The sequence below is a fragment of the Rhinatrema bivittatum genome, chromosome 2 (genome assembly GCF_901001135.1).
Source record: "Rhinatrema bivittatum chromosome 2, aRhiBiv1.1, whole genome shotgun sequence".
NCBI lineage: Eukaryota > Metazoa > Chordata > Amphibia > Gymnophiona > Rhinatrematidae > Rhinatrema > Rhinatrema bivittatum.
Window position 1 is genome coordinate 54,397,257 of NC_042616.1, and position 12,369 is coordinate 54,409,625.

At 40.3% G+C, this 12,369-nt stretch overlaps 1 protein-coding gene across 1 annotated transcript in view; it reads left to right on the forward strand.

The window, feature by feature from the left end:
- The window catches only part of LOC115083973 (zinc finger protein 182-like), a 167,301-nt gene that overhangs the window by 119,757 nt on the left and 35,175 nt on the right, over positions 1-12,369 (forward strand). Inside the window, exon 3 of the mRNA XM_029588154.1 lies at positions 2,560-2,680. Coding sequence (XP_029444014.1) covers positions 2,560-2,680 — 121 coding nt within the window. The remainder of the gene's footprint in view (positions 1-2,559; positions 2,681-12,369) is intronic.

A 12,369-nucleotide genomic window follows, 5' to 3' on the forward strand; every position in this document is an offset into this window, starting at 1 on the left:
TGGGTTTTTTCAAACTGAGACTTTTAGCAGGATTAAGACATCTTTTGTATGAAACTGATTTTTTGATGGTCGTACGGGCCATAATCTTTCCTCATCTTGACTATTGTAATAGTCTCTATATTGGTTTACCTAAAAATTCAATTCGTTCGCTTCAACTTCTGATGAATTCAGCAGCCAGGCTAGTGTCATCTTCTAAACGGCGTGATCATATCACACCAGTTTTAAGCCGACTTCAATGGCTCCCTATGGCAGAACGTATAATCTTTAAGATAGGTATGACCATCTTTAAATTACGTGCGGCCTCTTCTGATTTTTGGTTTAACGCTCTTCTTCGAATTCATAAGCCAGCCAGAGCACTAAGGTCCTCACAACTTGATTTACTTGAAGTTCCATCAGTAAAACTAGCCCGTTTACATTACACAGGAGAAACTTCCTTCTCAATAGCGGCTCCTAATTGCTGGAACATGATTCCTTTTGATGTACGATCTATCGAGGATGTCAAAAAATTCAAAGCTATGTTCAAAGATTATTTGCTGAAGCGTGTTTATAATTATTAACAATGTACCTGTTTAAGTCAGCGTATATGGCAACTAACGTTTGACAATTTTTCATGAGCCAGTCTTTACGAAGTTGTTTATATGTAGTTGTTTTTTTGTGTTAGTTTTTTATTATGTATGTAAATTTTTGTATATCGCTTAGACCTAACAGTGTAAAGCGATCAATAAATTTTATAAATGAAAAAAATGAAACATGGGCTAACAGTGCGCTCCACTGGAGCGCGCTGTACTGTATCGGCCTGAATGTTAGCTTTTATTTAGGAGTTACCACCCAGGAAGGAAATCTATTCATAATAGTGGATAAAACATTGAAATCATTGGCTCAGTTATGCTGTGGCCTTCAAAAAAGCAAACAATGTTAGGAATTATTAAGAAGGGAATGGCGAATAAAACTGAGGATGTCAAAATGCTGCTGTATCGCTCTATGGAGAGACTGTATCTTGAATACTGTGTGCAGTTCTGGTTGCCGCATCTCAAAAAAGATATAATTGCCCTGGAGAATGTTAAAGAAGGGTGACCAAAATGATAAAGCGGATGGAATGGCTCCCCTGAAAGGCTAAAGAGGTTAGGGCTGTTCAGCTTGGAGAAAAGATGGCTGAGAGGAGGATATGATAGAAGTCTACAAAATCATGTAAGGACTTAAACAGGTAAATGTAAATCGGTTATTTACTCTGTCAGACAATAAAAGGACTAGGGGGCACTCCATGAAATTAGCAAGTAGTTCATTTAAAACAAATTGGAGAAAATTCTTTATCACTCAGCGCATAATTAAGCTGTGTAATTCATTATCAGAGGATGTGGTTACAGCAGTTAGTGTAACTGAATTAAGTCCATAAACTGCTATTAAATCAATAAAGAATAGTAGTTTGGGATCTATTTAATGTTTGGGTACTTGCCAGGTACTTGTGACTTGGATTGACCACTGTTGGAAACAGGATGCTTGGCTTGATGGATCCTTGGTCTGACCCAGGATGTCATGACCTATGTTCTTATGTTATATCCAATTTTTGTTCTTATGTCATTTTATCGCTATGAATTCTGTACCAAGTTATGGCAGGGGTTGTTATTTCTTAGTGTTATGGATAATGGATTTGGGAGACGGAGAGACGTAGCCCAGCCAGCACTATCGTTGCGGCTGCTAGAGTTAATTATTCTTGGGCTGAATTTTTTGTACTTTTGATGAGGTTTCCTTATTGTGATTTCAACTGATTTTTCCTCATCTATCTCAATGTTTTCTCCAGCCAGACTTACCTGGATAAATTTAGCTGGATAGTGCTCAATATCCACACTATTTCTGGAATGCCTCTTTTTAGCTAACATTTACTCAGTTAAAAGTTTGCCAGTCAGCGGGGCAGAAAATTGAAATCTTGGGGGTTTTCTGAGTAACTTGTTACTAGGGCAAATCCGTTTCAATATTGACCTGTAGGTGGGGTAATTTTCAAAATCATTTAAGGGCATAAAACGTAAATGGGCTTTTTTTATATTATCCCATGGGTTGTTCATGTAAAAGTACACAAACGATTTTGTACATGCTTTTACATGTACTGAAAAGAGGTGTTCCCGAGGGCGGAGTTGGGGCAGGAAAATCATTTATGTGTGTACTTTCAAAAGTATACATACAAATGTATGCATTGATATTTACACCTGCTGTCTAGCAGTGTAAATGTGCATGATTATGCTGCACTAAAGTTTGCATGGTCCCACTAATTTTCAAAGCAGACTTGCATGTGTAAGTCCGCCTTGAAAATTCTGGCCGAAGTCAATGTGGAAATCGGCCCTACGCGTTGTTAGAAATTACATATTATACATGTTATTTTGTCTTACTGTTTTGTATTGTTGTCTTGTTTACTTTTAATATTTTTGTATATTTATTATGTTTTTTTGTATCTCTGCTATAGCTCTTAAAGTACATATTTTGTGTATTGATGAGTAATGTTTTAATAAATTTGTAGTTCTTAGATTGAAGCTAAAGTTAATGTGCACGTGATACTTCTCATTTCAGGCAACATTTGATGATGTGGCGATCTATTTCTCCTCGGAGGAGTGGAACCAATTAGATGAGGATCAGAAGACCATTTATAAGGATGTGATGACGGACAATTATGAAATAATGGTTTCGCTGGGTATGCATTAATTATAAATCACTAGGAATGGTGTCATCTCCGAAAGTGTTGCAATAAATTTCAGCATTGACTGGAGCATGTCCTGGAAGTACTGCAGTATCAATTGATTCATTCGCTGACCAGAGGAGATGGCATTTGCACTCTTCTGCATCCAGAAAGGCCTGCTGATAGCCTTCTGGCTCACTGTTGAGAGACTCTACCACAGGCTTCAGCTTGTATCATGTGGGTTGCACAGTAATTTCAGCATTGACTGGAGCATGCCCTGCAAGTATTCCCCTCTGAGACGATTAAGGTCCCTGCCTGATCGCCATCGGGTTCATGGGTTAGATTCCCTCCATCTTTCAGTTCAGAGGACAGGTCTACAAGAATCCTATCAGATCCTGAACCTGACCTACCAGAGCTTTCATCTCCACCAGAAGACCTCTTATATTCTAAATTCCTGGATTAGCTGGGTAAGGTGATAGAAGTAGACATCCATAGGAACAAAGATCCCTGTGCCAAGGTCTTCAGAATATTTTGGATTCTGGAAAAGCTTTCGAACCTGCACCAATCATGATCCTTCAATCCTGCAGAAACTCCAAATAAGATGAGTTCATCGTCCTGCCACCCAGTAGCCAGGAAATTGGATCTTAAATACAGAGTTCAACAGTCTCCTGGGTTTGGGGTGGTTCAACTACCACACTAGTTGGTGGTTGTTCAATTGACGTTGAAATGGGCCAAAAAGACCACATTCTTTTTCAACATCTCACAAGGGTAAAGATTTTGGGAACAAAGTCTTCTAGAGCTCAGTGCTCAACTCCCCCATTGCAACCCACATGATACAAGCTGAAGCCTGTGGTAGAGTCTCTCAACAGTGAGCCAGAAGGCTATCAGCAGGCCTTTCTGGATGCAGAAGAGTGCAAATGCCATCTCCTCTGGTCAGCGAATGAATCAATTGATACTGCGGTAAGATCTTCTGTGGCGGCAGTTGGTGCACACCAGATACCCTGGTTGAGAGCCAGTAGGCTGTGTGAGGATGTTCATGACAGGTTGGCCAATGTCCCATGTTTGGGTGACAATCTCTTCGGAAATAAAATCGGGGAAACTGTTGCTCAGATTATATAAAACCCACCCAAAATATTAAAATATACAAATCACCCAAAACCCCTATATAATGTATTGTATATTTTAATATTTTGGGTGGGTTTTATATGTGTATATGGTATATTTGATGTGTGTTGTTAAAGTGATTAAATATAATGTGACATGAGTGTATGTGGGATATCTGTATGAAGTTTGTGTCACATATTGTTTACCTTCGTTGTCCTTACCGTATTGGACCTAATTTTTGACAAGACTCAACCCTTAAAGGAAGGGGAGGATTTACCTGTTCCTTGAAGAGTGTCAGAAAATCACCAAGGATTGTTGGTCCTCAAAATTGTTGAATTTGGGTAGTGTTTGTGCTTTTCCTGTCCCCCAGCACTGCCCTAATGTTTAGCCTTTAATTCTGATCTGTTTCACTCAACCCAGCTCTGTCTCGAGGTGGTGTTGCTTCTTAGCCAGCGGGCAATAGACTTGACCGTTCCAAAGGTCATGGCAAGGGGCTATTTTCCTGCTGTTTTCTTATCCCCAAGAAGTCAGGGGGATTGAGTCCCATTCTGGATTTACAAAGATTGAAGTGGAGCTTACTTCGGAAGAAGTTCAAAATGAACTCCTTCATACCATCCTTCTCTTTATTCAAGAGTGAGATTAAATATGTGCCCTGGATCTGAAAGATGTGTATGCTCACATATCTATCCATTAGTCTAATTGGAAATACATCAGGTTAATGATGGATTGCTTTTATTACCAATACAACATTCTTCCTTTCAGGCTTTCCGTGGCCCTAAGGGTCTTCATGAAATACCTAGCAGTAGTGGCAGCACACCTTTGTCGCCAGGAGATTTGTCTTTCCTTACTTGAATGTCTGGCTGGCAATGGGACCTTCCCAAACAGAATACAATCCAGCTCCTTCACTGCTGAGATTCATAATTAACTTTGCCAAGATGAATCTTATTCTTAATCTCGAATCAAGTTCGTCAGGGCATGAATAGATTCCTTAGAGGAGAAAGCATTCCTCCCATTAGATTTAGCATGCTGTCTTCAAGCACTGGTCAAGAATTTACTACAGTCGGATCAAGTCCCAGCCCAGGCAATACTGGTTGTCTTCAAGTATATGGCAGCAGCTGTGCATGAGGTCCCCGTGCCTCATTGTGGAGAGTCCTTTATTGGTGCCTCCACTCCCCGTGGGATCATCTGCTTTTGCCATTGTCGCACCCAGTAAAGGTTAACAACCTTTGGTGTTAGATCCATAGGTCCTGAAAATAAGAGTTCCTCTTTGAAAGCTTCTTCATCAGGTAATGCTGGCAGTGGATGCAACTGCCAGGGGTTGGGATGATCACACAGGATCTTTCCTAACTCAAGGGATATGGTCAGTGGTGGGGACGTCTATTTCACATCAGTATCTTGGAGCTACACACCATTTAACATGTGTTGAGGGTGTTCTCGCATCTCTTTCAGGGAAAGATAATTCTGATCCAAACCGGCAACCAAGTGGTAATGTTTTACATGAACAAGGAAGGAGGCACAGGGTCTTGGACCCTCTGCCAGGAAACTTTGAGAATTTGGGAGTGGGCTCACAGTCGCAAAGCTTTTCTTGAAGCAACTTACCTTGCCAGAATTTCCAAAATGCTGGTAGATCGTCTCATCAGGGTTTTTTTGCTCCAACAAGTGGTTTCTGGACTAGGAAATGGCAGACAGGCTATTTGACCTCTGGGGTTATCCATCAATCGACTTATTCACATCATAGGACAACAGGAAAGTTATTAGATTTTGCTTCATTCTTCAAAGCAAGTTCATATCCTCTCTAAATTTCTGTTCAGTGGGAAACAGATGTGTTGTATGCCTTTCCTCTATTTCTGTTGGTGGTGAGGACAGTGCAGAAGGGGTACTATGGTATCATCATCCATATTTTGTAGCAAACAGGATTTGTTTCGCATATTTAGCCTTCTCCTGTTGAATTTTTTGGTGCTATAATGTGCTCCATCAGAAATTCATGATGCATACAACCTGAATCTGGCAGCTATGTGTTGCTATCATGTGATAGGGGTCTATTAGTATTGTCACAGTTTCCCTAGGGAGGCTTGGGAATTGGACTCAGATCTCTTGTAGGGCTGCTCTGGAACTGAGCCACTCTGAGTTCTGTTGCATAACCACTCTTTGCCCAGTTAACTTTCTGTTTTATGCTTGCACATAATCTGTTTATTTAAAATACTTATTTTCTGCCTTTATCAGACCAGCTATGCTAAGTGGATTACATTAATCAAACAAAAATTATAAAATCAAACCAAGCATATACATAGAACATATCCCTTATACATAGCTGACAACAACCCACAAAATTCACCAATCTCAAAAGCTTCCTGATATAGTAAAGTTTTTAATTGCTTACAGTATTGTAAAGATTCAGGTAAACTATTCCATTATGTTGGTCCTAGGACTGAGAAAACTTGTTTCCTAATTTCAGTTAAGTGACCAAATTTAATTGGAGAAATAGCGAGTAACCTCTTACCTTGACAACAAAGAACCCAGGAAGAGTTATAATCAGTAAGTAAAATGGACAAATAAGAAAGTTCACCCATTTCCAGGGCTTTAAATACCAAAATAAGTACCTTAAATTTAACCCATTATGGAATGGGGAGCCAATGTAATTGGTGAAGCAGAGGCGTTAAGTGTTCCCAAGGTCTGCTCCTTAAAATGAGGCAGGCAGCCAAGTTCTGAAGGACCTGCATAGAACTGATAAAGGGAGTCCAGCTTATAATGAATTACAGTAATCTAAGGTTGTAAGAGCAAAAGCCTGCATAATAGTATATAAATTTTTCTGATCTAGAACATATTGTAAATATTCTAACAACCATAGCTTAAAATCTCCTGACCATAAAAGTAAGTAAATGTCTATGTTAAATGGGAAACAAATTGAAAGCCTAAATTACAGGCAACATCTTTACTTTGAATCACTATACCATCAGTGGATAAAAAAAGATTACTAAACTAGGTTGGCAAGACAGAGAACCTCACGTTTTGAGAGATTGAGAAGTAATGAGTTAGAAGATATCAAAGTATTGATGATTGTTAAACAAATTGAAACATGAGAGACTTCAGAGGTCAGAGAATTCTTCACAGGGAAATATTTGTATGTCATCTGCATATAACATAAAATCAGTTTTTAATTGTTCTAATAAAAAACAAAGACCCCCTTAAATAAATGTTATAAGGTACAACTGACAATACAGATCCCTGAGGGGGGACCCCATGCTGTAGAGGAAATTATATCTTTTCCAGAATTTCCGCAAGGTTAGAGATGGGATGGTAAATGGAGGGTTAGAGATGGGATGGTAAATGGAGGGGAAATCTGCAGATAGGTTTGCTCATTTCAATATAGGTTGTACTAAGGCCTGTTTTAATTTATTAGGTACTGTACCCTCATATAAAAATAAATTGACTGTCTAGTCTGTTATCAGAAGTTTTACTAACATGAAATAGGCAACATTGAGTCATTAGCCTGGTCATCTCATCAAAATATTCAGTTGTTTGATAAGACACTCCCACTTCTGCCTGCCTCTTTATGAAATACCAAAAAGAATAAACCACAACTGGGTGATTAGTAAACAATACCAATATACAAAATATAATCACCCTCAATAACTACTACAAAAACTAAATAGCTCAACAGGCTAACAGTCGCTCCCCTTCTTGACTAGCAGACTTCAAACTACAATCTTGTAAGAGAGCATTTCAATAAACTGTATTATAAATATTTAAGGAGGGTGGCGGTTGGTTTCATACGATTACATCACCCCATGGTAATGTATCTGCAATATGTGTAATCATTAACCACTGCCTTCCTTCCATATTAATTTTTTTATATTATTATTTCATTATTTGAAGTGCTGTAATTGCTCTATATTTTCAGTTGCTGAGTCTAAAGTTACGAAAAGCTACGAAAAGCAGAGAGACGGTCCAGCTTCCACAAGTCTCTATAAATGTTGCAGCACCATTAAATAAATCTAACAAGAAAACAGGATCCTTTCCTCCCTATATGGCCATGTTTCAGACTCGCCGTCTTTCCTCAGGGGATGTTAGAAAGTGAATGACCCACTGTTTCCCGTGGTCTGTTCGTATCTTCGTGAATCGATGATTACTTTTACGCCAGCAAATTTGTCAATTGCACGGACTCTCTCCATTTAAATACTAACTCTGAAGTCTGTATACCAACCAATCAATGCTGCCGACAAAGCTGTCAGATGTCCACCAATCAGGCACTGCCATCGCCTGTCAGTCATTAAAACAACCACCCACCAAAACGGTTCCTGTACATTATGTGAGGGTTAACCAATTTATTTCATCATTTAACCCATTAGGAGTTGAAGGTTTTAATATGTAGATCCAAAAAGCTTCCCATTGATCTAACTGGGCTACTAGATTACCTCCATGGGCCAAAGGATAGTTTTGTTCAACTATTGTCCATTTTAATGAGAATAATTGTGATTAGCGTCCATCGGTGCCGTTACTTTGTATGTTTTATAACGCGGTTTGGTTTTGTCAGCCACAACTTTACTGGACGTCTGGTGCGCCCGATATAGATCTTAGAACACGGGCAGATGACTGCATAGATGACATTTGCTGAAAGACAATTCGTGGCTGCTTTTCTGTTGATCTTATATAATGTTCCTGGTGCCTGCCACTCTCTCCCAGTAATCACATACTCGCACCACTCACACTGTCCACATACTGAATGTCCTGGATCTCCCATAACTGTAATATGATTATTATTATTATTTTTATTTATATACCGACATTTGATCTCAATTGAGATATCACACCGGTTTTACATTCAGATACTGTAGGTATTTCTCTATCCCCAGAGGGCTTACAATCTAAGTTTTTGTACCTGAGGCAATTGTGCATGTACCACTTTGTCCCAAATATTTCTTCCTCTAGAGGTCGCAATCAGTGGTGGTTCTTTAAAAATCCCATGAAGGGACAACACATGCCAATGCCTTTTAATCGCAGCTGCTATAGCTGAAACACCCGTGGATTGTTTTAAAAAACACGTGATACGTGTTTGGTCTTTCACCAGTTTATATTGTGACAGTGGCTGTCTATAATTGTATTTGACACGTTTATACGCCCACTGAATTGCCTTCAATGGATACCCCCTGCTCTGAAAACGCTCCTTTAAGATATCTGCTTGTTTTTCAAATTCCACATTGGTGGAGCATATTCTCCTGATCCTAAAAAATTGACTTACAGGACGACCCATTTTAAAGCTTCTAGCATGATGACTGTGAAATCTCAATAAATTGTTTCTGTCGGTCGTCTTATGGTATACAGTCATTTCAATCCGGCTTTTGTTAAACGTGACTTCAACATCCAAAAGGTTAGCTTTACTACCTGAGTAATGAGCTGTAAATTGTAGATGTATATCTACTGTGTTGATCCATGTAATAAATTGTTCCAAAACGGTTTCCGAACCTACCCATAAGAAATATGAAGATGTCATCTATATACTAGTGCCATGCTTTGATGTATCGCCAGCATTTGGAACCATAAATGTGATGTTGCTCAAAGTGCGCTACATACAAATTTGCCACTGCTGGAGCCAATGGAGAACCCCATAGGTATACCGTGTATTTGATAGTAAAATTGTTGACTGAACAGGAAATAGTTATTAAAAAGAACCATGTCCGTTAGAGATACTAGAAACTCAGAAGGGATACGCTGTATAAAGGATCTTGTAAAACATTCACATACGATCTGTAAAGCACTTGAGGTATATTAGTATAAAGAGAGTTGATATCTAGTGTTACTAACCACACTGTCTTGTCTACAATTTGCAAATTTTGTAATATAGACAGGAAATGGGCGGTATCCTTTTATATGCGACGGCACCTGTTGTACATACAGTTGTAAGAACTGATCCACAAAGGACGCTGGTGCTTCCAATACTGACCCATTTAAAGAAACTATGGGTCTGATGGGAGGATGTAAAATATTTTTATGTATTTTGGGAACTGATTATATATCTGGAATACGCGGGTGTGCTGTCATTAAAATTTTTTTTTTCTTTTGCTGTCAATTCCAAACAGTTCTTTATGAGCTCTGATATTTTCTGTTTTAAATCACTGGTGGGATCGGCTCTTAACGGCACATAATAACTCTGATCGTTAAGGTGTCCCAACATCGTGTCAATATACTGGCATCTGTCCTGCACCACTACCGCACCCCCCTTATCAGCAAGTTTTATGATAAGTTCCTCTGAGTTTGCCAATGTCTCCAATGCTGAACGCTGCTGGGGAGTGAGATTATGGGGACCACCTGATGTGTTGAGCTTCAAACTGTTTGAAGTCTTGTAAAACTAATTGATGAAACGTTTGAATGAAAGGGTCAACTGGACCTGGAGGATTCCAGTTAGAGTGGGTATAAATGACAGACTCATCTATTACATTACTAGGATGTTTATGAAAATACAACCTCAAGCTCAACTTACGGATGAATCTTTGGATAGCAATTCTACTTTCAAATTCTGAATGGTGAGTGGTAGGCACGAAAGTCAGACCTTGGTTCAATACGTCCAATTGATCACTAGTTAATTCAATAGAAGATAAATTAACAACCTCAGATGTATCCACATTAGTGGTGCTGCTCACGTCACCAAAATTTATAGTGGTTGTTTGGACTGCTGGTATGTTATTCGAATTGGATCGACCCCCTCTATCATTTCTGCCTTTTGATACCTGCCTCTGTAATTCTGGTGAGGTCCTCGTCTGCCCGAATGGTTGTCTAAAAAAGTTTTCCGGGAGTGTCCACCCACTCTGCATTCATCCATCTGTGGGTCATCAGAACCACTAGAATTTTCGTCAGAGGAAAACGTGAATCTGACACATTTACCTTGATCTTTTTTATTGGTCCAGTTATATAACTGGTCTAGCTTATAATCTGACTGATCTCTCTTTATCAATTTTTGCATTCTTAATAGTGGTCTTAAACTGTTCTAACATCATTTGAGCTTCACTTAATTTATCTTCATAAACCTTCATGTCCATTGCCTTTTTAATGTTCTCCATGATGTCATCGTGTTGCGTTCGTGCCTCTTCTCGCTCCACCCTCTCTACCTGGGATGCGACTCCCTTCGGCTCTGACGGACAGTTGCAGCCGTGGCTTCTCTCTGCCTCTTGGTCCCAGTTCCCCCGGGCTGGCCTGACGCTATGGATCCGCCATGTTCCTGATGACATAAGAGCGCGCGCTCCAGAGTTTGTACCAGCAAGGGCGCGAACCTTGGAGGCGTCCCCCCGTAGTGACGTCATCCATTTGCACTTTAAAAGGTCTTTGTTTGCTAACCTCTAACGAGTTAGCAAGGAACTCCAACAGGACTTGCTTCGGCAGTCCACGATACTTGCAACAACGATCCGAGTCAGCGAGGGGAATCCTTCTCCACTACTCGGTCTTTTCAAACTTACCAGGAGAACCCGCTCCACGGGGGCTCCGCTCTCTCTTCTTGATTTCAGATTGCCAGAACACTTGGAAGACTCCTCATTGCCTGGAAGCGATTGTGGACATGAACACAGTGAGTTCTATTACATAGGAATCTGTACTCGCTCCACGAGGGCCTACATTCCTATTGCTCTGAAGACTCCCTTCCTTCCAAGACGTTATCACAGGTACAGAGATCAAGAGTTACATTGGCAAGATTGCAGATAGGAACCGGTACTCACTCCACGAGGGCCCATGTTCCTAGAATCTTTTACAGACTCTCTTCTGCTCTAGAAGCCATTTCATATACAGCAATTGTGAGTTCATATTACAGACTGTGGGAACCAGTGCTCGCCTACGGCTCCTGTTCCTGAATGTACTGAAAACTCTCTGTGGCATAGAGACCATTGCAGACATCTACTATTGTGAGTGTATCATCTTGTATCCAGTATACCCTGTCTACTCACTACTTCGTCTCTTTCTACACATCAGCGACCCAGAGATTATATTCCAGTATCAGAAGGACTTCAGCCTTGCCGGACACAGCGACTTACTACTGCCACCTCTGGTGATCCAGCTTCCAGTCTAATAAAGAACTATTGTGTTTATCTCATATTCTAGCCTAGCCAGTGGTTCCTCTCAGGATCTCCTCCTGGGGGCGCTGTCATCTGCCATCGGCCCAGGGATTCACCATTTCTTCCAAGTGGTCATTCCTTTCCCTATTGTCACTCTGTGGGAGCCAACCACTACAGACCACTAACTCCGCTCACGGAAGTATTATATAGACAGCTACTCCTCTTTCTCTGAGACTTGCCAGCAGCTTATATATACAGACTGCTACTTCGTAGCGGAGGCATGATAGATTGCTATCTCAGTAGCAAAGTACAATATACCTATTGTTAGTTCCTCTCCTCAGAAGAGTGTTCTTATACAAGATTGCCAACTCCTCTTCCTTGGAGAGTTGATCCATAACAGATTGCTACTCCTTAACAGATTGGTATCAGAGTGCTACTTCCTTTCCTTGCAGGAGCATCTAACAGCAGTTCGCTAGCAGATCTACAGATAGCTAACTCCTCCCCTCTGGAGGAACAGGTCATGTCATATCGCTACTTCTTCCCCTTTCAGGAGAACAGCTTGCT